The sequence below is a fragment of the Narcine bancroftii genome, chromosome 12 (genome assembly GCF_036971445.1).
Source record: "Narcine bancroftii isolate sNarBan1 chromosome 12, sNarBan1.hap1, whole genome shotgun sequence".
Taxonomy (NCBI): domain Eukaryota; kingdom Metazoa; phylum Chordata; class Chondrichthyes; order Torpediniformes; family Narcinidae; genus Narcine; species Narcine bancroftii.
Window position 1 is genome coordinate 100810262 of NC_091480.1, and position 22346 is coordinate 100832607.

General features: G+C 48.9%; 1 protein-coding gene across 2 annotated transcripts in view; it reads right to left on the bottom strand.

Moving 5' to 3' along the window:
* Nucleotides 1-22346, bottom strand: part of LOC138746800 (1-phosphatidylinositol 4,5-bisphosphate phosphodiesterase delta-3-like) — a 48928-nt gene that overhangs the window by 5129 nt on the left and 21453 nt on the right. Inside the window, exons 5-11 of one of the 2 annotated variants that reach the window (XM_069905258.1) lie at nt 15736-15961; nt 14057-14258; nt 9530-9674; nt 7756-7908; nt 6645-6773; nt 4568-4724; nt 815-931 (exon numbers count right to left, since the gene is read on the bottom strand). In XM_069905258.1, coding sequence (XP_069761359.1) covers nt 815-931; nt 4568-4724; nt 6645-6773; nt 7756-7908; nt 9530-9674; nt 14057-14258; nt 15736-15961 — 1129 coding nt within the window. The remainder of the gene's footprint in view (nt 1-814; nt 932-4567; nt 4725-6644; nt 6774-7755; nt 7909-9529; nt 9675-14056; nt 14259-15735; nt 15962-22346) is intronic. The other variant, XM_069905259.1, reaches the window with a different exon arrangement.

Here is a 22346-nt window from a genome sequence, read left to right on the forward strand (position 1 = left end):
TGCCAATGGTCAACCTCACAGCAGACAAAACAAATTCCATGTAATATTGAAGTCTTTATTACAATAAATTGAATCTTAAATTTGTGGGGGACACTAAAATTGATGACAATATGTTCAGTTCAGTGAAGAAGGTTAATTGAGATTACAATAGGATCAAGACGAACAGGGAAAGTGGGTCAAGGAATGGCAGATGGAGTTTAACTCAGTCAAGTGGGATTTTAAACCAGGGCACAGTGGTCAGGCCCTGCAGAGTATTCGAGAACTAAGATTCGGTGGATTTTTGGACAAGCTGGCAGAGGCGGGAACATTCAAATGACATTTAGACAGGTACATGAACAGGAATATTTTAAAGGGATATGGGATTCTAAGGAAGTTTAAACATCTCTTCAAACAAGTATCAGTTTGTAGACTTTACAGAGCACCTTTGTGTGGTTATAGAATCCACTGATCTCACTTAGTTTACAAATACAGTAAAACCTGTTATCTGGATTTCAAGCAACTGGCAAAAAAGTCACGGAAAATAAACAGGTAAAAAGTACAGAAGTTTAAAATTTGTGCCTCACTGTTAGTTCACCATTCACACAACATGCAACCCCAAGCAACTGTGTGAAATTCCTTTAGACGACATCTACCAATCCACATAGGTGCCGGATACCAGGGGTTTTACAGTACAAAGATCTTTTTTTTTCATTTAATAAACATCAGTTCTTCTCAAGATTGCTCACTTTTCAGAAATAAACATTCAGACTTTTCCTTTTAATTTGAATGAGGACTGTTGGGGAGTGAGCAACAAGCAGATGGATGAGCCTCTGACCTAGCTGGCATCCAGCGTTCCACATCTCCTGAGGGTTGTAGTTGGAGGAATCCACTCGGGAGCCCGTTGGATAAATCCTGGACAGCTGCATTGTGTTGTAACGCACAAAGAGGCTCCCTGAAAAAAACAGGTCATTCATTATGACACAGGGGAACAGTCCGTCGTGACAAAGTTCTGCTCCTGAGCCACAGGCGGTGGAGACGGGCATGGCTTTTAGTTTCTGGCTGATACCGATGGGGGGAGCTCAGTGGTGGCTGAGACTTCAGGTGGTTATTTCCTGACAGAGGATGTCCCTGATGATGGCTGAGTGCCATCAGTTCACCCTTCATCACAACAGGGAAACACAGACCTTTTCTGAATTACAGAAACACCCTCATTGGGCTGATCATTGATCACACTGATACACCAGCAAAACGAATAACCAAATTCAGGGATCTGGGATCCCTGACTTGCGTTGAACAGAGCAGATCAGCAACATGAGGTCTTCACTGACCATCAACACGGGCACCTCCACCCCTGCTCTGTTCTCACTCCACCCACAAATGTAGTCAGGTTCAGCTCCAACATTATCTTTAAATTTGTTGATGACACCATTCGTGTTGGCTGAATGACATCACATCTTGGAGTAGGAGCCAGCCATTCAGCCCGTCAAGCCTGCTCTGCCATTCAATAAGATCATGGCTGATTTGGTTGTGGACTCAGCAACACCTGTGTGAGCCTTCATTCCCCGATCACATAACTCTATCTGTCTTAAACACATTTAATGAGGCAGCCTCCATCGCAGAGAATTCCAAAGATTCACCACGCTCTAGGAGAAGCAGTTCCTCTTCATCTCTGACCTAAATCTATCTCCCTGAATCTTGAACCTTCAGTGAAACACTTTCCTTTCTCCATCTTATCGATCCCCTTCATAATTTTAAATGTTTCTATATTTCATTCTTCTGAATTCCAGTGAGGAACAAACTTCCCTTCACAAAACCATGCTGACTATGCTTGGGTAGACTGGACTTCTCCAAATGCTCACAGATCCTGTCCTTAAGAATCCTCTCCAACAGTTTACACCCCACTGACGTAAGACTCACTGGTTTATAATTTCCAGAATTCTCCCTATTACCTTTTTTAAACAAGGGGATGACATTTGCCATTCTCCAATCCTCCGGCACCTCCACTCAGTCAAAGAGGACTCAAAGATTATAGCTACTGTTCCAACTACCTCTTCTCTCACTTCCCACAGCAACCGAGGATATATCGATGTTTTTAAAGAGGATCCAACACTTCCTCTTCCTTAACCGCCACATTGTCCAGCACACAAACCTGTTCTATTCCGACCTCACCCTGATCAAAATCCTTTTCTCTTGTGAATACTGATGCAAAATATTCATACAGGTCCTCCCCAACCTCCTCCGCCTCCAGGCATGTTGCCTCTTTTATCCTTTAGTGGCCCCACCTTCATTCTCGTCATCCTGTTCTTCACATACACATAAAGCACCTTGGGGTTCTTAATCCCACATGCCAAGGCCTTCTCGCCCCTGAGCTCTCCTAAATCCTTTCTTGAGCTCCTTCCTGGCTACCATATACTTCTCATGAGCCCTTCCTGCTTCCTATATCTAATGTAGGCTTCCATCTTCCTCTTGACCAGTTTCCTCACCTGTTTTTTTTCATTTCCCACCATCTTTTCCTTGTCCCAGTGGGACAAACCTATCCTGAACCCAGCTCAGGAGGTTCCTCAACTTCCTCCACATTAGTTCTGTGCTTTCACCTTTGATCATCTGTTTCTAATTTACTCTCGCTAGTTCCTGCCTCATCCCTTCCCCAATTAAATACTTTCCCATGTTGTCTGCTTTCATCTTTTTTCAGAGCTATGCTAAAGCTCAGGGAGTTGTGGTCACTTTCACCAAAATGCCCCCCACCGAGACGTCAGCCACCTGACCAGGTTCATTACCCAGAATTAGATCCACTATGCCCTCCCTTCTCATCGGTCTGTCCACACACTGTGTCTGGAATCCTTCTTGGACACACCTGACAAATTCAGCCCCATCTATCCTTTGCAGTCAGGAGGTAAAGGTAATTATTAGGGAAGTTGAAATCACCCATAACTACAACCCTGTATTTCCTGCACCGTTCCAAAATCTGCCTGTTCATCTGCTCCTCAGGGTCCTGAAGGCCATTTGGGGTACTATAGACTACTCCCAGCACAGTGATTGCTTCCTTCCTATTTCTGACCAACTCACTGGACCCACCCTCTGCAACGTCCTCCCTTTCTATAGCCATGATACTATCCTTGACCAGTAATGCCACTCCCCCCTCTGATCTCCCACCCTATTCTTTTTAAAATACCTTAATCCCAGTACCTGCATCAGCCAGTCCTGCCCTTCCTCCAGCCAAGTCTCTGTAGTAGCCATAATATCGTAGTTCCATGTACTGATCCATGCTTTTTTCATCCCCTTTATTCCTTCCACTCTGAGTGTTGAAATAGACACATCTAACTGGCCAACCCCCTCATCCCTGGAACAAACCCCGTGAACCTCCCCTGCATCACCGCCAAAGCCAGTACATCCTTCCTCCAGCCAAGAGACCAGAAACACCCGCAAATCTCCAGACGTGGTCTCAGTTGCAGCAGAATCTCCCAGCTCCTAAACAATGGCCAACATTCCATTTGGCTTTTTGACAGCCCATTGAACCTGCAAATCAACTTTTTGTGATTCATGCACAAGTATTTCCATGTCTCTCTGCACAGCAGAATGCTGCAACCTTAAATAAAATTCCTTCCAAAGGGGATGACCTCACATTGACCAACATTGACTCCATCTCCCAGACCCTTGGCCACTTTCTACGTCTCTCTGCAAACTCTCCACATCCTCTGCCTAACTTGCTTTTCCACTCACTGTCTTCAGCAAATGTAGATACACTTCCCTCTGCCCCCTTCCAGATCGATAACATGTGTCATGAACAGTTGAGGGTCTAGCATTGACCCTGCAGCACTCTGCTCACCACCGATTACCAACCAGAGAAACACCCATTTATCCCAACTCTGCTTCTGCCAGAGAACCATCCATCATCCAAGCTGACATATTGCCCCTAACTCCGTGCATCTTTGTCAGATGGATAAGTCTTTTAAGCAGCATCTTATGGCAGTGAGGGAAGAGGTGTGGGCACATCTCCTGTAATCACAGGGGTAAGTGGCAAGGGGGCGATTGGTGGGAACAAAGGAGTGGACGAGGGAGTCCCAAAGACCGGGAGATCATTTCGTGTAGCACCTTGGCTCTGTCTGCTGCAATGGCAAGGATCTCCCAGGGTCCACCCATTTCAATTTCCCATCCCATTCCCCCACTGACATGTCTGTCCACGGCCTCATCCACTGTCAGACTGAGACCACCCACAAATTGGAGGAACAACACCTCGTCATTGATCTGGGATCCTCCAACAGGGTGGAATAAATAGACTTTGGTTTCTGTTTAACCCCCACCCCCCACAATCTTTGTCCCCTCTCTTCCCTTTTCCCTGTTTCTTTTCACAGAGCCAAAATCACCTCCTCTTATCATATCCAATTAGCACCTTTTGTTGGTCTGAACCCCCCCCCCACCTGTTCTTCCCCCTTTCTCTCTCTGTCTTTATTCAGACGCCTGTCTGCTCTTTGCTTCTACCTTAAGGAAGGGCTGAGGCCTGAACCGTCGGTGATAAATTTTCATCTCCTGCTGAGATCCTCCAGTATCTTTGTGTATTTCACTTTCTGCATAAAGTGCTGGCCTTTACCTGCCTCACTGATGAGCTTCCTTACTCTGTTCTCGGAGAAGGATGACAGCTCGCAGGCACACGCCTTACTCCAGGCATGCTGGAAGCCGTGAAAATGGACGGCCTTACAATAAACCACCAGGTCCGAGAACTCCTCCGACACGTCTGCCACGGACACCTGCAAAGGACAGGACCACATCAGATCAAGGCCAGCCACCCTCAGCTCCCAAACTGGACGGGGCTCCCACAGGATGGAGATCCCAGACTCTGGCAGATCCTAGCCTCCCCGCAGATCCCAGATCCCTAGCTCCCCGCAGATCCCAGACTCCATACGGATCCCTGATTCCGACAGATCCAAGACTCCGGCAGATCCCAGACTCCATGTGGATCCCTGACTCCAGCATATCCTTCACTCTGGAAGATCTCAGACTTCCCACAGATCCCTGATTCCACGTGGATCCCAGACTCCCTGCAGATCCCAGACTCCAGCAGATCCCAGACTCCCCGCAGATCCCAGACTCGTGGATCCCGGACTCCTCGCGGATCTGAGATTCCCCGTGGATCCTCGACTCCACAAGGATCCAGACCCCGCAGATCCTCCAAGACTCTGGCAGATCCCAGATTCTGGCGGATCCCAGACTACACAGATCCCAGATTCCCCATGGTTCCCCGACTCAAGTAGATCCAAAAGTCCCCGCCGTTCACAGACTCTCCACCATTCCTAGACTCCCCACTCTTCACCATTCACCTTGTCAGTCCCCGTACCCCTCGGTCTCTCTGTTCCCTGTGTCGGTCCCCGTACCCCTCGGTCTCTCCGTTCCCTGTGTCGGTCCCCGTACCCCTCGGTCTCTCTGTTCCCTGTGTCGGTCCCCGTACCCCTCGGTCTCTCCGTTCCCTGTGTCAGTCCCCATACCCCTCGGTCTCTCCGTTCCGTGTCGGTCCCCGTACCCCTCGGTCCCTCCGTTCCCTGTGTCTGTCCCCGTACCCCTCGGTCTCTCCGTTCCGTGTCAGTCCCCGTACCCCTCGGTCCCTCCGTTCCCTGTGTCTGTCCCCATACCCCTCGGTCTCTCCATTCCGTGTTGGTCCCCGTACCCCTCGGTCTCTCCGTTCCGTGTCGGTCCCCGTACCCCTCGGTCCCTCCGTTCCCTGTGTCTGTCCCCGTACCCCTCGGTCTCTCCGTTCCGTGTCAGTCCCCGTACCCCATGGTCTCTCCATTCCGTGTTGGTCCCCGTACCCCTCAGTCTTGGGAGGATGTGGTGACCGGCCTGGAGAGAATTTTCTGTTCTGCATGAAGCGAGAAGTGTGGACAATATCGCCATCTGCTGTCTGGGTTCATAAACTGCAAGTGTCCACATCTGGTGCCGTAACACATAAACTACAAGGGCTGACATGATTTTATTGCCATCAACTTCATAAGGAAACGAGGTCATTCAAGGACTTACCTGTACTTGCAGTATGAAGGTTCCTTGGGGCTTAACATTTTACTTATTTCCTACCTTCCTACCTCCAGCTGCAGCCTCGGTTGGACTGGGGGGGCTGCTCCATTGCCTGTCTCCATCTGCATGTGTTTACAAGGTGAGTCCTTCCTCCAGTGGTCAGGGGAGCTCCAGGCTTGAAGCATCGTGGACTCAGCCCCTTCAAGTCCTGGGTGTGATGTTGGTCCATCAGAGAATGGAAGGAACCTTGCAGCAGCCTCTATCACGGACACGAATGATGCTGGGGGATAGAGCACCACCACCTGCAGCTTTCCTTCTGTGCACCAGGCCCTTTCTCGACACTGGTCTAGTCCTGGATGTCCCTGCCTGATGGCTTAGGTGAACCTTCAGCAGGATTGCAGTGGTTCATGCCACCTTCCCAGTGGTGATCCATGTTGGATGAGTGTTGGCACAGCCCAGATCCCTGAACGTGAACCAATAAACCAGTGGTGATGGAGTTATGGCCTGTTTGTGACCCACTCCTGGGGAGTTGCTGGACATTAGCTGGCAACCATGCCAGAAAGTGAGAGGAAAATGTCTGCAGGAGGCAGGAGAGATTCCTTTGGATGGTTTGAGAAAAACTGTGCTTCCCAGACAGGTGCGTCCTGGCTCAAAGTCCTTACCTTTTGATTCTTCTCATCAGCTTTTACGTTCTCACATTCACCATTCTCTGCTTCTTCCTCCTCATGTTCAGTCGTAGTCTCAGAGGCATCAAACTTCTTCCCTTTGATCAGGATCTTATGCCTGAGAGCCTGAAAAGGCACAGTTAGATCAGATTGGGCACTAGGGCACACTGCCACTGCGGTACACTGTCAACGGGGTGCTCTGTCTGTCTGTGTGTGGAACCAGAGGAGTGGTGAGCTCCTGAGTTGATCCCTCTCAGTTGTGTTCATGGTGAATGTTGTGGAAATTTGGGGTGGAACTATGATGTCTTTAAACCAGTAACATTATGAACGAGAAGGTATTGAGAAGCACCAAGAGGTTTGGCCCCTTGTGACAGGGCATGTGCATCCTCAGATATGCTGGAAAGGGAAGGAACTGTGGGGATTGGCACAGTGAGGGGTGCAATGGGGACAAGTGGATCACTGAGGAGAGGACATGTGGGGCAGAGAGGGGACATGGGTCAATGAGGAGGGAATGTGTGGGGTAGTGAGGAAGGAAGGGGTTGAGTGGGTCAGTGAGGAGGGGACGTGTGGGGCATGAGGAGAGGAGGGGATGTTTGGGCCAGTGAAGAGGGGATGTGTGGGACAGTGAGGAGGGGAGGGGATGTGTGGGCCAGTGAGGAGGGGATGGGGACCATGGATATCTGTTGCCAGGTCTCGATGTAGGCAGGATGGCCCTGGAGTACGTGTAGATTTAAAGTGGAGGTTGATTTGTCCTGGATTAGTAAGGTGGGGTGAAAGGTTATGGGGAGAAGGTGGGAGAATGAGATTGAGAGGAAATATACATTGGCCGAGTTCCAAATGGCAGAGCAGACTCAATGGGCTGAATGGCCTAATTCTGCTCCCCTATCTCATGGTTTAACGAGCAGTCCCAGCGAAACAGCCTATACACAAAGCACAGTTCTAGGGAGAGACCGGTTGGCACCGATTAAGTGCCACAGAGCGCTCAGTCAGTCCCAAACATTTACGGCCTCCCCCTCTGCACACCACCACCCTGAACTACCTCCCTTCCTCAATACCTGCCACTGGCTCCAGTTGTCTGACTGAGGGAGAACTCGGACCTCATGTTTACCTCAGGGGAGGGGAGCTCCTTTGGGACATTGCCATCGAGGGGAGCCGTGACCAGCATGTTGCCAAGGATTCCCTTCAGATGCCGGGCCATGACCGCCTGCTGCTCCTTGCCGCAGTGATTCTCCAGGGACAGGATGACTGGGTATGGAGAGACCTGCAGGGAGGTTACACAGACACCTGGCATCAGAGAAGGTCTGGAAACTCAGTGCAGAGGCAGCAACTCAGGCACAGTGATCATCCAATCAGCACCCAGCTCAAGCATGGCGATTATCCAATCAGCACCCAACTCAGTCATGGCGATTGTCCAATCGTACCCAGCTCAGGCACAGCGATCATCCAATCAGTACCCAGCTCAGGCATGGCAATCCACAAATCAGCACTCAACTCAGTCACGGCGATTGTCCAATCGGTACCCAGCTCAGATATAACGATTGCCCAATCAGGACCCAGCTCAGGTGCAGTGATCTACCATTCAGTACTCAGTTACACCAAGTCAGACACATCCCATGTAACTGCCCACGTCTATGTTCAGACAAGATTCCATTTCTCATTGTGGCCTCCATACACACCCTCAGGGGACACCTAGAGGAACCAGGGTCCATTGTCCCCACTGAGCTGATATAGGGCCTGTGGATCTGCCCCCCCCACCCCCCACCGTCTCTGTAGCCACGTGAATTGGGCGCCTGCCCTGAGGAAGGGCTCAGGCCTGAAATGCTTGTTCTGCATCTTTATCTTTCTACATTAAGTCCACTGTCTGACCTGCAGAGTTTCTCGGGCATTGGAGAATTCATTGATTAGCGAATGGTGGAACACGAAAGGGTTCCTACTGTTCAGGGTGTTCACTCATTGTTCTGCAAGGATGTGAAAAATGCTGCCCAGTCGAAATGGAGTTTGTGGTGATCGTGGTCTCAACATGAAGGGAAGAGAAGAAGCAGTTTGCTCAACTCACTGCTGGTAATGATCAGAGACCCATTCAGCATGAAGTAGGCCATTAAGCCCATTGGATCTGTGCTGCTCATCTATACTGACCCTATGTGACCTTGTATGCCAGGGGTTTGAAGGTCCTCTCCCATTTAGCTCACATGTTGGGAGTGGACATCTTTCCACCACTCCCCCCCAGGCAGTCCCTGGGTAAACAATTATTCCAAAAATTCCCACTAAACCTCCCACCGACTGGGATGTTGCCTGGATTGGGAAAAGTCTCATGGGGCAAAGGTTTGCAGAGCTGGGACATTCTTCTTTGGAGTGAGGAAGGATGAGAGGAGACTTGGTCGAGGGCAGAGACAGGGTGGACGAGCAGTGCCTGTTTCCCAGGGGAGGCTCAGCAAACCCCAGAGGATGTGTCCAAAGTGAAGGGAGGCGAGTTTAGGGGAGACATCAGAGGGACTTGTTTACACAGAGAGTGGGGCCGGGGGTGGGGTGAAGGCTGGAACATTGGGGGCATTTAAGAGACAGGCATATTGATACAAGTAAAATAGAGGGAAGGGTGGGGCTATGGGTGGTTGGGAGTAGGTGGGAATATGGGTGGGTGGGGGTATAGGTGGGGGTACGGTGGAGGGAGGGTAGGGGTATAGGTGGGGGTAAGGTAGGGTTATGGGTGGGGGTAAGGTAGGGTTATGGGTGGGGGTATGGGTGGTGTTATGGGGGAAGGGTGAGTGGGGTTATGGGTGGGGGATGGTGGATGGGGGTAGGGAGGGTGCGTAGGGTGGGGGAAGGTTACATTGTTGAGTAGGTTTGTACAACATGTTGAGCAGTAACTTTCGACGTTGGCTGACCGTGAAGGCGTAATCCCGGATGGTGGTGATGACGTCCTTGAAGAGGATTTTGGAGGTGAGGGTGTATCCGTGGTAGATGATCGGCTCTTCGTTTGGCCCCTCCCAGCAGTCCAGCTCCACACAGCGGCATCCCCTCAGGAGAGCTCTGGAAAGCAAAGACCCACATCGAGTTCAGTCAGAAAAGCTGCACTTGTCTGAACAACTCCCTCCCTCGGAGGCAATGACAAAGGCACGGTTATGCGTTGTCAAGGCGGGATGTCTGAACGACTACCTCCCTTGGAGGCAATAACAAAGGCACAGTTATGCATTGTCAAGGGAGGCAGTCTGAAAATGGGTCAGAGTGGGAACAGAAGAGGTCATTGTCAAGGTGAGCAGTCTGAACACAGTCTCAGTGGGAACAGAGAAGGTCAGTGTCAAGGTGGGCAGTCTGAACAGAGTTTCAGTGGGAACAGTGGAAGTTAGCATCAAGGCGGGTAGTCTGAACACAATCTCAGTGGGAACAGTGGAGGTCAGTGTCAAGGTGGGCAGTCTGAACACAGGTCAGAGTGGGAACATAGGAGGTCAGTGTCAAGGTGGGCAGTCTGAACATGGTCTCAGTGTGAACAGAGGAGGTCAGTGTCAAGGTGGGCAGTCTGAACACGGATGAGTGGGAAGAGGAGGTCAGTGTCAAGGTGGGCAGTCTGAACGGTCTCAGTGGGAACAGAGGAGGTCAGTGTCAAGGTGGACAGTCTGAACACAGTCTCAGTGGTAACAGTAGAGGTCTGTCAAGATGGGCAGTCTGAAAGGGTCAAAGTGGGAACAGAGGAGGTCAGTGTCAAGGTGGGCAGTCTGAACACAGTCTCAGTGGGAACAGAGAAGGTCAGTGTCAAGGTGGGCAGTCTGAACAGAGTTTCAGTGGGAACAGTGGAAGTTAGCATCAAGGCGGGCAGTCTGAACACAGTCTCAGTGGGAACAGTGGAGGTCAGTGTCAAGGTGGGCAGTCTGAACACGGTCTCAGTGGGAACAGAGGAGGTCAGTGTCAAGGTGGACAGTCTGAACATGGTCTCAGTGTGAACAGAGGAGGTCAGTGTCAAGGTGGGCAGTCTGAACACGGTCTCAGTGGGAACAGAGGAGGTCAGTGTCAAGGTGGGCAGTCTGAATATGGTCTCAGTGTGAACAGAGGAGGTCAGTGTCAAGGTGGGCAGTCTGAACACGGATGAGTGGGAAGAGGAGGTCAGTGTCAAGGTGGGCAGTCTGAACACGGTCTCAGTGGGAACAGAGGAGGTCAGTGTCAAGGTGGACAGTCTGAACACAGTCTCAGTGGTAACAGTAGAGGTCTGTCAAGATGGGCAGTCTGAACACAGGGTCAAAGTGGGAACAGAGGAGGTCAGTGTCAAGGTGGGCAGTCTGAACACAGGTCTAAGTGGGAAGGATGAGGTCAGTGTCAAGGTGGGCAGTCTGAACAGAGTTTCAGTGGGAACAGTGGAAGTTAGCATCAAGGCGGACAGTCTGAACACAGTCTCAGTGGGAACAGTGGAGGTCAGTGTCAAGGTGGGCAGTCTGAACACGGTCTCAGTGGGAACAGAGGAGGTCAGTGTCAAGGTGGACAGTCTGAACACAGGTCAGAGTGGGAACATAGGAGGTCAGTGTCAAGGTGGGCAGTCTGAACATGGTCTCAGTGTGAACAGAGGAGGTCAGTGTCAAGGTGGGCAGTCTGAACACGGGTCAGAGAGGGAACAGCGGAGGTCAGTGTCAAGGCGGGAAGTCTGAACACGGGTCAGAGAGGGAACAGCGGAGGTCAGTGTCAAGGCAGGGAGTCTGAACATGGGTCAGAGAGGGAACAGCGGAGGTCAGTGTCAAGGTGGGCAGTCTGAACACGGGTCAGAGAGGGAACAGCGGAGGTCAGTGTCAAGGCGGGCAGTCTGAACACGGGTCAGAGAGGGAACAGCGGAGGTTTGCTCCCCTTCCTGCCCAGTTATTGAGTGAGCGCCATCTGCAGTCCAACCGGCCACAGTTCAGAGGGGAGCCTCTGCTGCTAATAAGGTTAATGCACTATGTGCTTCCTTTGACATTAAGTTTCCGCACACATTCCCTGTCATCTCACTGGCTGGTGCTCAGTGATCGGCTGTGATTTTTCTCTCTTGATGTGTCAATCAGTGTCATCGAGTCCCCCAGCACAGTGACAAGCCCAGGTTGTCCGTGCTGGACAATGTGGCCCCCTGCATTAATTCCACTTACCCACTTTAGGCCCACCCCCTCCTCTCCGTTGTTATCCAATGTTTCACATTGGAAGCCGAGTCCCTGGCTCCACCACTGTGTCTGGCAGCTCGTTCCATGTGTCCACCACCCACTGGGTGAAGAACTGGGCCCGCACGTCATTCTAAACCCGCTCATCTTAAGGCATCCAGACTGTCAAAATTTACCTTATCCACACCCGTCGTGATTTTATAGATGTTTTAGGGAAAACTGTTCTAGTTTTCTAGCTTCTTTTGATAACTCAACTTCCCAAATCCTGGCAACAACTTTCTAATCCTCTTCTGTACCCTTTCAGACATTACCACATCCTTCCTACAGCCAGGCGACCAAATCTGCTCGCAATATTCTGGGCGTGGCCTCTTCAATATCTTGTACAACAACCATAATGCCCCCCACACTCGTATTCAACACCCCGACCAATGAAGGCCAGCGACCCAAACACTCCATCCACTGCTCCTTCTACCTGTGCTGCCATGTTTAATGCAGCCCAAGGCCCTCTGCTTCACAACACACTTGAGCACCCTGCGTTAACAGAGTAAGTCCTGCCCTGGTTTGATTCCCCTCACACTTCTCCAAATTGAACTGCTTCTGTTGTTCCTCAACTCAGATCCCCATCTGACTAAGGCCCTGGTGTAAAGCCCGGTAACCTTCTTCACTGTCCACTATACCACATCTTTTTGTGTCACCAGCAAACTCACCTTGCCACAAACAAGGGTCGCAGTGCGGAACTGTGAGGCTCTCCCCTGGTCACCATCCTCCAGCCTGAAAACTGCCCCCCACCCACTCTCCGACTCCTACCACTGACCCAATTCTTTATCCAATTGGTCGCCTTTCCCAAACCTTCTGCACCAACCTACCATGTGGGTCCCGATGTGTATAAATCCCTAACTTGCATCCAGCGCCCTGCCCTGGTCTTCCTCCTGTGGTATCTCTTCAATAAATTCCATCATGTTCCTGAGACACGATTTCCCACACACAAATCCATTCTGGCTCATCCTAATGTTGATAGATTCTGTCCCTCAGAATCCTCTTCAGGAGTTTCCCTACCACGGACAAGAGACTGACAGGTCTGTAGTTCCCCGGATTATCCATGTAGCCCTTTTTAACCAACAGCTCCACATGTGTCATCCTCCAGAACATCTCCTGTCCTCCTCGAGGAGTTAGAGATGTTTCCAAGGCCCCAACAATTTCCTTCCTGCCTTCCCATAAAGTTCTGGGATGCCTGGAGATTCATCCCCCCTGTAACGATCTAAGACAGGTGACACCTCCACACAGATGCAAACATAGCCAAGAGATTGTTTAGTTATCCCCTTACCCCCCACTCCTGTTTAACCTGCTCAGCAGTGAACACATTCACAAAATATTCATTGAAAATCTTCCCCATTTCCTCAGGCTCATCATAAAGATCTGATCCTTAAGGAGGATTATTTCCATGTTCTTAACATTTTTATAAAGTCTTTTTGGATTCTCCCTTGCCCTGTCTTCCAAATCCATCCCAAAACCACATTTAATCCTCCTTATTTCCCTCTTCACTACTCTCCAACATTCCTTTCCCTTGAGCTCGTCTGCCTGTGTCTGATAGGGGCCTCCTATTTCTCTCTGATATCTGCCTCTATGTCTCACGTTAACCAGGGTTGCTTCACTCTGGATTCATCCATTTCAGGCCTGAAATGTCGGTTCTATATCTTTACTTCCCATGGTCGCTGCGTGACCTGTTGAGTTCCTCCAGCATGGGGAGAAATGATGTTACTGGTGGGGTAAAGGTGTAACTGGGGGGAGTAATGGTGTTACAGAGAGTAATGGTGTTACAGAGAGTAATCGTGTTATAGGGAGTAATCGTGTTATGGGAAGTAATCGTGTTACAGGGAGTAAAGGTGCAACAGGGAAAGTAATGGTGTTATGGGGTGTAACGGTGTTACAGGTGGGGTAACGGTGTTACGGGGAGGAGTAACGCTGTTACAGAGAGTAATCGTGTTACAGGGAGTAACGGTATTACAGGGGGAGTAACAGTGTAATAGGGGCAGTAACGGTGTTACGGGGAGTAGTGACGGTGTTATGGGGAGGAGGGACGGTGTTAAGGGGAGGAGTGATGGTGTTACAGAGGCAGTAATGGTGTTGCGGGGAGTAACGGTGTTCCGGGCAGTAATGGTGTTTCAGGGAGTAACGGTGTTTCAGGGATGGTTGAATCTGTTATTTCCTTCCCTGCTGTTCGGGGAGTTTTGCTTTGTGCCCATGTCTACATGAGTTAATGAGAACTCGGAGCCGTTCACTTATGTGGGAAACAATGCTCACCTGATGTACGCCTCAGTACTGCTTGCACCTCCCAGTTGATCCTCCATCAGGTAGGTGTTGTGTGAGGAGGAAATGAAGTAGTGGCTCAGGGGCTGCATCATGTCTTGGTAGACCTGGTCGTGGTCATGGTTAAATATATCCCCTTCTGCAGACAACAAGTACATCATGAATCCATCTTGGGTGAACAGCTGGTTCTTCTTGGCTGAAAACCAGGAACAGTTTCAAGGTTATTATCACTCAAGGACGGACGTATTTTCTTCTGAGTCATATTTTCCAAATCTAAACACGATTCCACTGCTACCTTCCTTGGCAACAGAGAACCAAGTCCTTAACAATGGACAACACATGTCTTGTTAATAGTCCTTGGCAGTGTCGAGCAGAATGCCAGATGAGTCTGCGCGGAGAGTGAGTTCTTCATCAAGGGACAGTGCAATAGTGGACAAGCCCACCCTGCGCGGGCGCATGTGCACACACACACACTCAGGACCAACCTGGACCTTCCTCATCACACCTTGAACCCCTCACCTTGGACAGTCATGCTTTTACTTTCTAACATTTGCATCCAGTCAACTATTGCTAACTCCTGCCCAATCAATCACAAGACAAGCCTTGCCCCAATTTTGGATTCTAACGTGGAGACCAGTTTTATCCTTTTCTATGACTATAATACAGCTAATAGAGGGTTACTGGTGTTGCCCTGTCCATCCCTCAGTTACCCGGCCTGTTCATTCTCCAGTATTGGGTCCAATATTGCCCCTTCCCAGTCAGCTTGTCCACATGTTACTGGAGAAACTTCTCGTGGACACACTGAATAAAATTCACCCTATCCCGTCCCCCAACATGATGGCATTTCCTGTCAATGTTGGGGAAGGTGAAATCACCAACAATTACCAGCATTTCTATTTTTACAGCTTTCCCCACCAGGTTTCTTGCATTAAATAAACACATTTTCTCATCTGACCATCGAGACCCTGCCAGGATGGGCTGCCAGGTGTGGAAGCAGTTAAAACTGTGGGGAGTAGGAGGCTTCCTGTGGGAATGCGAGGAATGGAGGGAGAGGTGTCAGGTTCAAGCAGCAGAAAAATAGCCTGATTTGGACATTCATTGCAGACACACACTGTCCTGGCTTCCAGAACACTCAGAAACACACACACTGTTTCCATGGAATAATGGCCAAACATCGAGGTTGGATTCGCAACCTGGCCCTTCAGCAGGTCTCCGTGCACATCACCAATGTTCTACAAGCCTCCCTCACCCCAACCCCACCCACTCTCACACCACCCCCTCCCATCCATGGGATCACGTTTCCAGCCAGTTGGAAAGGCAGAGACTAATCGGTTCGGGGGTGGGGAGATGAGCACTGAGTGATCCTGACGCCTAAATCTAATTGAGGAGAGGGGGAGGGGTTAGTGGTGAGGAAGAGGCAAGGGGGCTTCCAGCTGAGAGAGAGGAGGAGACCCTGCGGACAGAAATGTGATTCTGTCCCTTCTGATGAACAGAAGTATTTTTAAAGCACTCCTGGCCACATAAGTCTTGCTTCTCTTGGGTAACTTTGAGATGATTTTCCTACCTGTTGGGGCCTTTTCCTCATCTGCGTGAGGCAAATACTATGTGTTACTGTGGGCAGGTCCAAGCGGTTTGACCCAGAGTGGTTAAGAGAATGTGAACATTTCACATACCTGTCTCATTCAGCTCAAATTTCTGGATGATTCTCATTGCATTTTCATCAGTGCTGGTTTCCTTTTGCGAGTTTAGGAATCTCCTCAGCTTCCTGACCGTGAGGATCTGCTCTTCTCCGGAATAGTAATTGAAGATCTGCTCCAGTTCTGGCCGCTGCATTAGGAATCTGCAGAACTCCTCGATCTCACTCTCCTCCAGTTTGTTTGTTTTAGACCTGTCGCATTGCTGAAGAAGGTGAAAGGAAGATCAGTCTCACCCATCTCCAACTCAATGACCCATGGACACACAGTGAGTTCACAAGGTCGGGCAGCATCCGTAGGGAGAAATGGTCAGACAACATCTCGGGTCAGGACCCTTGACTAGGACAGAAGTGGTGTTTATGGGAGGTGGTGTTACGGGGGTAGGAGCTGGCCAGGGGTATTGGAGAGAAGGTGCAAGCAGTGTAGAGACAGGGAGAGGGCCAGGTCCGCTGGGGTGGGGAGGTTGGAGAAAAACAGCTGAGATGGAAACAGTGGAACCAGAAGGGGAGGGTTTCCCAAGAACAAGGAAACTCAATGTTCATGCTATTGACTTTAAAGTTTTCCAGGAGGGACGTGATGCATTGTTCAGCATCCCCTCAACCTCGTCCTGACAGTGGAGAGACACGTCTGCACGGGAAAGGTTAGAGTGATTGAAATGGTTGGATACTGGGAGTTCAAGCTCAAACCCACAGAATGTAGGACCTCGGTGAAGTAGTCACCTTCTCCACCTACTCCTTTCGCTGCTTTCAGTCTCCATCTTCTGCCCCAACTCCTGATCCTACCTCTCAAACCCTTCCTCGACCTTTCTCCCCACCAGCACCCCCCCATCCAATGCTCTCTCACCTCGTGGTCCCTCCCCCAACCCCTAACGAATTTCTTGGCATCACTTCTTCCTACCTTCGTCTCAATGGTGTTAGGAGAGAATCTAAAGACAGCCCTTCCCTCCCTGAGACCTATCGAAGGAGTAGGTTTCCAACCATCAGCCTGTCACAGAAAACTGTTGCTTCCTCCAACTACAGAGAATTCCCGTTGTTAGATCAGAATCCGGATTTATTGTCATGAACAATAAATTCAGTGTTTGAGGTAGCATCACAGGGCAAACATTCATATTATTACCAGCTTACAACAATAAATAAAAATGGTGCACAAAAAGTCAAAGTGAGGCTATGTCTGGGGGTCATTGTCCAAATCTGATGGTAAGGGGGGGGGGGGGAGGGGAGGAAAGCTGTACTTGTGCCATTGATTGTTCGTCTTCAGGCTCCTGTTCCTTTTCCCTGATGGTAGCAAAGTGAAGAGGGTGTGGCCTGGGTGGTGGGGGGGGGTCTTTGAGGACTGTTGAGGCTGCTTTTTTAAGACACCACCTCATGTAGATGTCCTCGATGGAGTGAAGTCTGGTGCCTGTATCGTTGAGGCCGAGTTAACAACTCTCTGGAGTTTATTCTTGTCCCGAGAGTTGGTGCCTCCATACCAGTGAGGAGAATGCTCTCCACAGTACACCTGTAGACGATTACAAGAGTCTTCGGTGTTGGACCGATCCTCTTCAGACAGCTCACAAAGTATATCTGCTGCCACCTTCTTCATGATTGCAGCGACATGGAGGCTCCAGGGCAGATCCTTGGAGTAACTCTCTGGTATCATCACCTGTGAAGAATTCTACATGTTGTCCCCTCTTTGCTGCATTAGCTCTGAGAACCTGCTTCTCCTGTCTTCTCTCTGGAGAGAAGCCCATTGATCAAGTGCTCAGGGTGGGTGGGGTTGTTCCTCATCCTTGGGTCTTTCCCAGAGCTCACCATTTTGTCCCGGAGCCTGCCATCTGGTCCCAGAGCTCACCATTTTGTCCCGGAGCCTGCCATCTGATCCCGGAGCCCGCCATCTGATCCCGGAGCCCGCCATCTGATCCCGGAGCCCGCCATCTGATCCCGGAGCCCGCCATCGAATCCCGGAGCCTGCCATCTGATCCCAGAGCCCGTCATCTTGTCCCGGAGCCCGCCATCTGCTCCCGGAGCCCGCCATCTGCTCCCGGAGCCCGCCATCTGCTCCCGGAGCCCGCCATCTGCTCCCGGAGCCCGCCATCTGGTTCCGGAGCCCGCCATCTGGTCCCGGAGCCACTTCACTGATCCTGATCAGTCCATGACTGGCGCAGGTTGTTTCACTTCCTTCCTTCAGAAGGGGTAGAATTATACTTGCGTTCCAATGTGCTGCAGACATGGTTTCTTCACTCTAACGAATGTGTCATTTCCTCCTTGAATATTATGTGATTCTCTCTGGGGAATACAACTCTGCCTCTCCGTATTACATCCTGTCATGTTTAGTTGGGAGTCAGACTTCCACGACTGACAGGCCAACTTCACACACTGGATTTGGTAACTCCAGAACGCCTTGAAGGGTGGAAGGAAACTGTATCACCTGGAGGAAACCCACGCAGACATGGGGAGAACGTACAAACTCCTTGCTGACAGCGCTGGATTCAAACTTGGGTCACTGGTGCTGTAACAGAGTTGCAGTAACTGCTACACTAAGCTGCCACCCCCAGATGACTTGGTTGAGAATGTAGTTAGCGTGGTTAGAAAGCTTCTGGCCAGTGAAAAATGTTATGTGTTGGCACAAGATCAAGATGACCTGGGAAACTGGCCAAGGATTGGCAGATGGAATTTAAATTGGGCAAGTGTACTGTGTTTTATATTCCTGGAGGCCTGGGGAAGGTTTGTACAGTGGGCAGCAAGTAAAAGAAGTGTGAAGTCAGCCCCCTCTCCCATATCTTTGTGGATGTGAAACACAGCGACAGTTCGAAGGCAGCAGTGTTTACACTTGGCCAAGTCCATCTTCCAAAAACAAGGAGGGAAGTCTGACTCAAGCCCAGGGGGACACATAAATATTGAGGACCAGAACGTGGAGAGGGGAGATAATGGAGCCAAGTTCACTGGTTTCACCTTTCAATCCTTCAACTCCACACTGACAGAGTACACACATCAACAATTCTTTCACTGGGAGAGGAGTCACGTGATGGAGTAGTGGCCGGACGGTGAACTCCAGCCCTCTCCAGAAAAGTCGGGAAAAACAAGAGAAAACACAAAGGCACAGAAATAAAAGTTACAGAAAAGTGAGTATAAAGGTGGAAAGAAGATGGCGACAAAAAAAGAAAAGTCGAAAGCAACGGTAAGAAGAGAGGAAGAGAAGACAAAGGAGGAAAAAGGTGAAGGCCTTACCTGTCCGAAGAGGCCCGCTGCGGAGAGAGAAACCCGCTCCCTCAGGTCGGTAAATAATGGACTACAAAAATGGCTCGCAGAGCCGAACAAAAGTGCGCAACCGCGCATGCGCGAAGTTTCGCGCATGCGCGATGCGAATGAAAAAAAACACACCGACGGGAGGGGGGACCAGCTGGGGAGTCGATCTCCACAGCCGGCAACGACAGCTGCAGAACACCTGCAGCAAGAAGAGACCACAGAAGACAATAGAAACAAGATAGAAGAGGAGGAAAGGGCAGCAAAGAAACAACAGATGGCCAACCCAGAGGAAGAAGAAGAGGAAGAATATGGTGAAATAGAAGAAGAAAAGAGAGGCAAGGTAAAGGATATACTTGCTCTTATTAGAGGATACATGGAATCATTTAGAGAATGGCAAACACAGGAATTTAAGGATTTAAGAAAAAGAATAAACAACACAGAAGAGAAAATAAATAAAATGGAGATGACCTTAACAGAAATGGGAAAGAAAATGGACAAGATGGAAGAGCGGGCAGTAGCAGCAGAAATGGAGGTAGAAGACTTAAAAAAGAAATTGGAGGAATCTAATAAAAAAACTAAAGAGACACAAGAACTACTAGCTCAAAAAATAGATACAATGGAAAACCATAACAGAAGAAATAACATAAAGATAGTGGGCCTTAAGGAAGATGAAGAAGGCAAGAATATGAGGGAGTTTATAAAAGAGTGGATACCTAAGACCCTAGGATGTCCAGAACTACAGCATGAAATGGAAATAGAAAGGGCACATAGAGTATTGGCCTCTAAACCACAACCACAACAAAAACCAAGATCTATTGTAGTAAAATTCCTAAGATATACTACAAGAGAAAAGGTACTGGAGAAGACAATGGAAAAAGTAAGAGAGGGCAACAAACCACTGGAGTATAAAGGACAAAAAATCTTCATTTATCCAGATATAAGTTTTGAACTCCTAAAGAAGAGAAAAGAGTTCAATACAGCAAAGGCGATTTTATGGAAGAAAGGGTATAAATTTATACTAAAGCATCCAGCGGTATTGAAAATATTTATTCCAGGACAACAAAACAGACTATTCGCGGATCCAGAAGAAGCACGAAAATTTGCAGAACAATTACAAAAATAGACTGAGGGAGGAAGACGGGTAATGAGAGTTAAAATGATCACGACTGATATGTATGTGGGTAAAGACAAAAATAGACTGAGGGATGAAGACGGGTAATGAGAGTAAAAATGATCACGATTGATATGTATGCAGGTAAAGAGGTATAAGAGTGAATAGAGACAATGAGCATACATGAATGTATCTGTACTTAGAGGAAAATATGGATAGTATAGACAAGAATTAATAAGGGAAGGTAATGGAATAGAGAGAATAAGGAGGGAATTAAAAGAGGGACCTTTGTGACATATGAAAAGTGAAATCTTTTCTGGGGGAGGCGGGGTGGGGGGAAATAGCGGTCACTGCAAAATCAGTTGACGCTTGCGAGTGGATTCGCAAATCCAAATGGAGAGGGGAGATGTGGTTGTCCGACAAGGGATAAAGGACAACTCAGGAGGTGAAGGGGAGATTGGGGATAAATAAGATAGAAATAGGAGAATAAGGAAAATGTTAGATGTTGTAGGAATGTTGTCTTATAAAGAGTTGAAAATAAGAAAACAGAAATGGAAAAGGAGGAAAGGTAATGATGGAAAAACGGAAAGAGAAGATAAACAAAATATAAAAGGGCTACGCTGAACTATATGTCTTTAAATATTAATGGAATACATAACCAAATTAAAAGGAAGAAACTACCAAATTTAAATGAATAAATGTATTCCATTAGAAAAAATAACATATTGGTTAAGAAATAACATTGAAATATTCGAACAAGTATAGGAGCCTTACATTAAATACAATAGCGAAAACCTACCGGGGACAAACATTACCTAAGTTGATGGAAGGAGAAGGAAAGAAAAGAATGGACTCAGTAGAATTTCTGGTGTAATTTGGTTGAATGACAACATTGTCTGACTGGCTTAATGCAACCTAGATTGTATACCTAAAATGGATGAGAGGGGGGGGTGGGGGGGTGGTTTGGGAGGAAAGGGGGGGGGGGGGGAGAAAAAGTCACTGTATATGTGTGAAAAGAAATAGTGTATATCATGGCTAATGTGATTTATGGTGTGAAAAATAAAAAAATTTAAAAAAAAAAAAAAAAAAAAAAAAAAAAAAAAAAAAAAAAAAAAAAACAAAACAATTCTTTCACTGCAGGCCAGGCAGAATTTACAATTACTGGTAACAGCAAACTGTACTCGGAGAAAGAAATGTAAACAAACTGACTGCAAATATAGAAAATAAATAGTCACTAATAAATAATGAGCAAACTATGTGTCCTTAGAGTCTTTGAATTAGTCTGTTGTTCAGGAGTCTAATGGTAGAGGGGTAGCAACTATCTCAGAACCTGGTTGAATGAGTCCCACAGCCCCTAGACCTCCTTCCCAATGGCAGCAGCGAGAACAGAGCGTGTGCTGGGTGGTGTAGATCCCTGATCCCCATTCCCACGCCCTGTTCTTCAGGAGCTGAGGTTTTCTCTTGGAACAGATGGCTCGATGTCAGTGTTTAAAACCATTTATGGCAGATGGAGATGCTCCCTGTGGCAAAACCATAGAATGGTACAGTAGAGAAAACAGGCCATTCAACCCTTCTGGTCTGTGCTAGTCCCACTGACCTGCTCTCATTCCGTGACCCTGGAGACCTCTCCTATCCACGTATGGCAACGTGTGGTTTCACCTGCAGGGGGTAGGGCAGTGGACCCAGAATCAGGAACAGTGTTCTCACGGGTGGTAGATAAGTGACAATGGGGCGGAGTAAGCTGAACTCCTGCAATGGCACTGACGTGTTGTATTCAATTGCTGATACACTCTCCCCACCTCCTTCTGTTGCCTGATCGTTTCACGGGGACCATTCATGAAGGCACGATGTAGGTAGTAGGATCGGGCCCTTACACATTTTCAGGGGTGTAATTATCTAGGCCTCGTATTTATTACTTTTGACATTGTTGGAAGCCTCTTGTCCCAGCCTCCTCCACTATGTCTGGCAGCTCGTTTTGTGGGCCCGCCATCCTCACCTTACAGTTACATCCCATTCCAGCAAACAGACTGTCACTAATTCCCCTTTCAATGGCCGTCAGGATCTTATCGACCCCTCTCAGCCTCCTGTGCTCTGAAGAAAACAGGCCAAGATTTTCTAGACTCTCACAACTCCACTTCCCTCATCCTGCCAACACCTTCATCCAAACCACGGCTTGTATCAGTTCAACATGTCACCCCACCACGGGTATTCAATGTCAAGGCCAAACATTCTCTTCACTGCTCTCTCCACCTGTG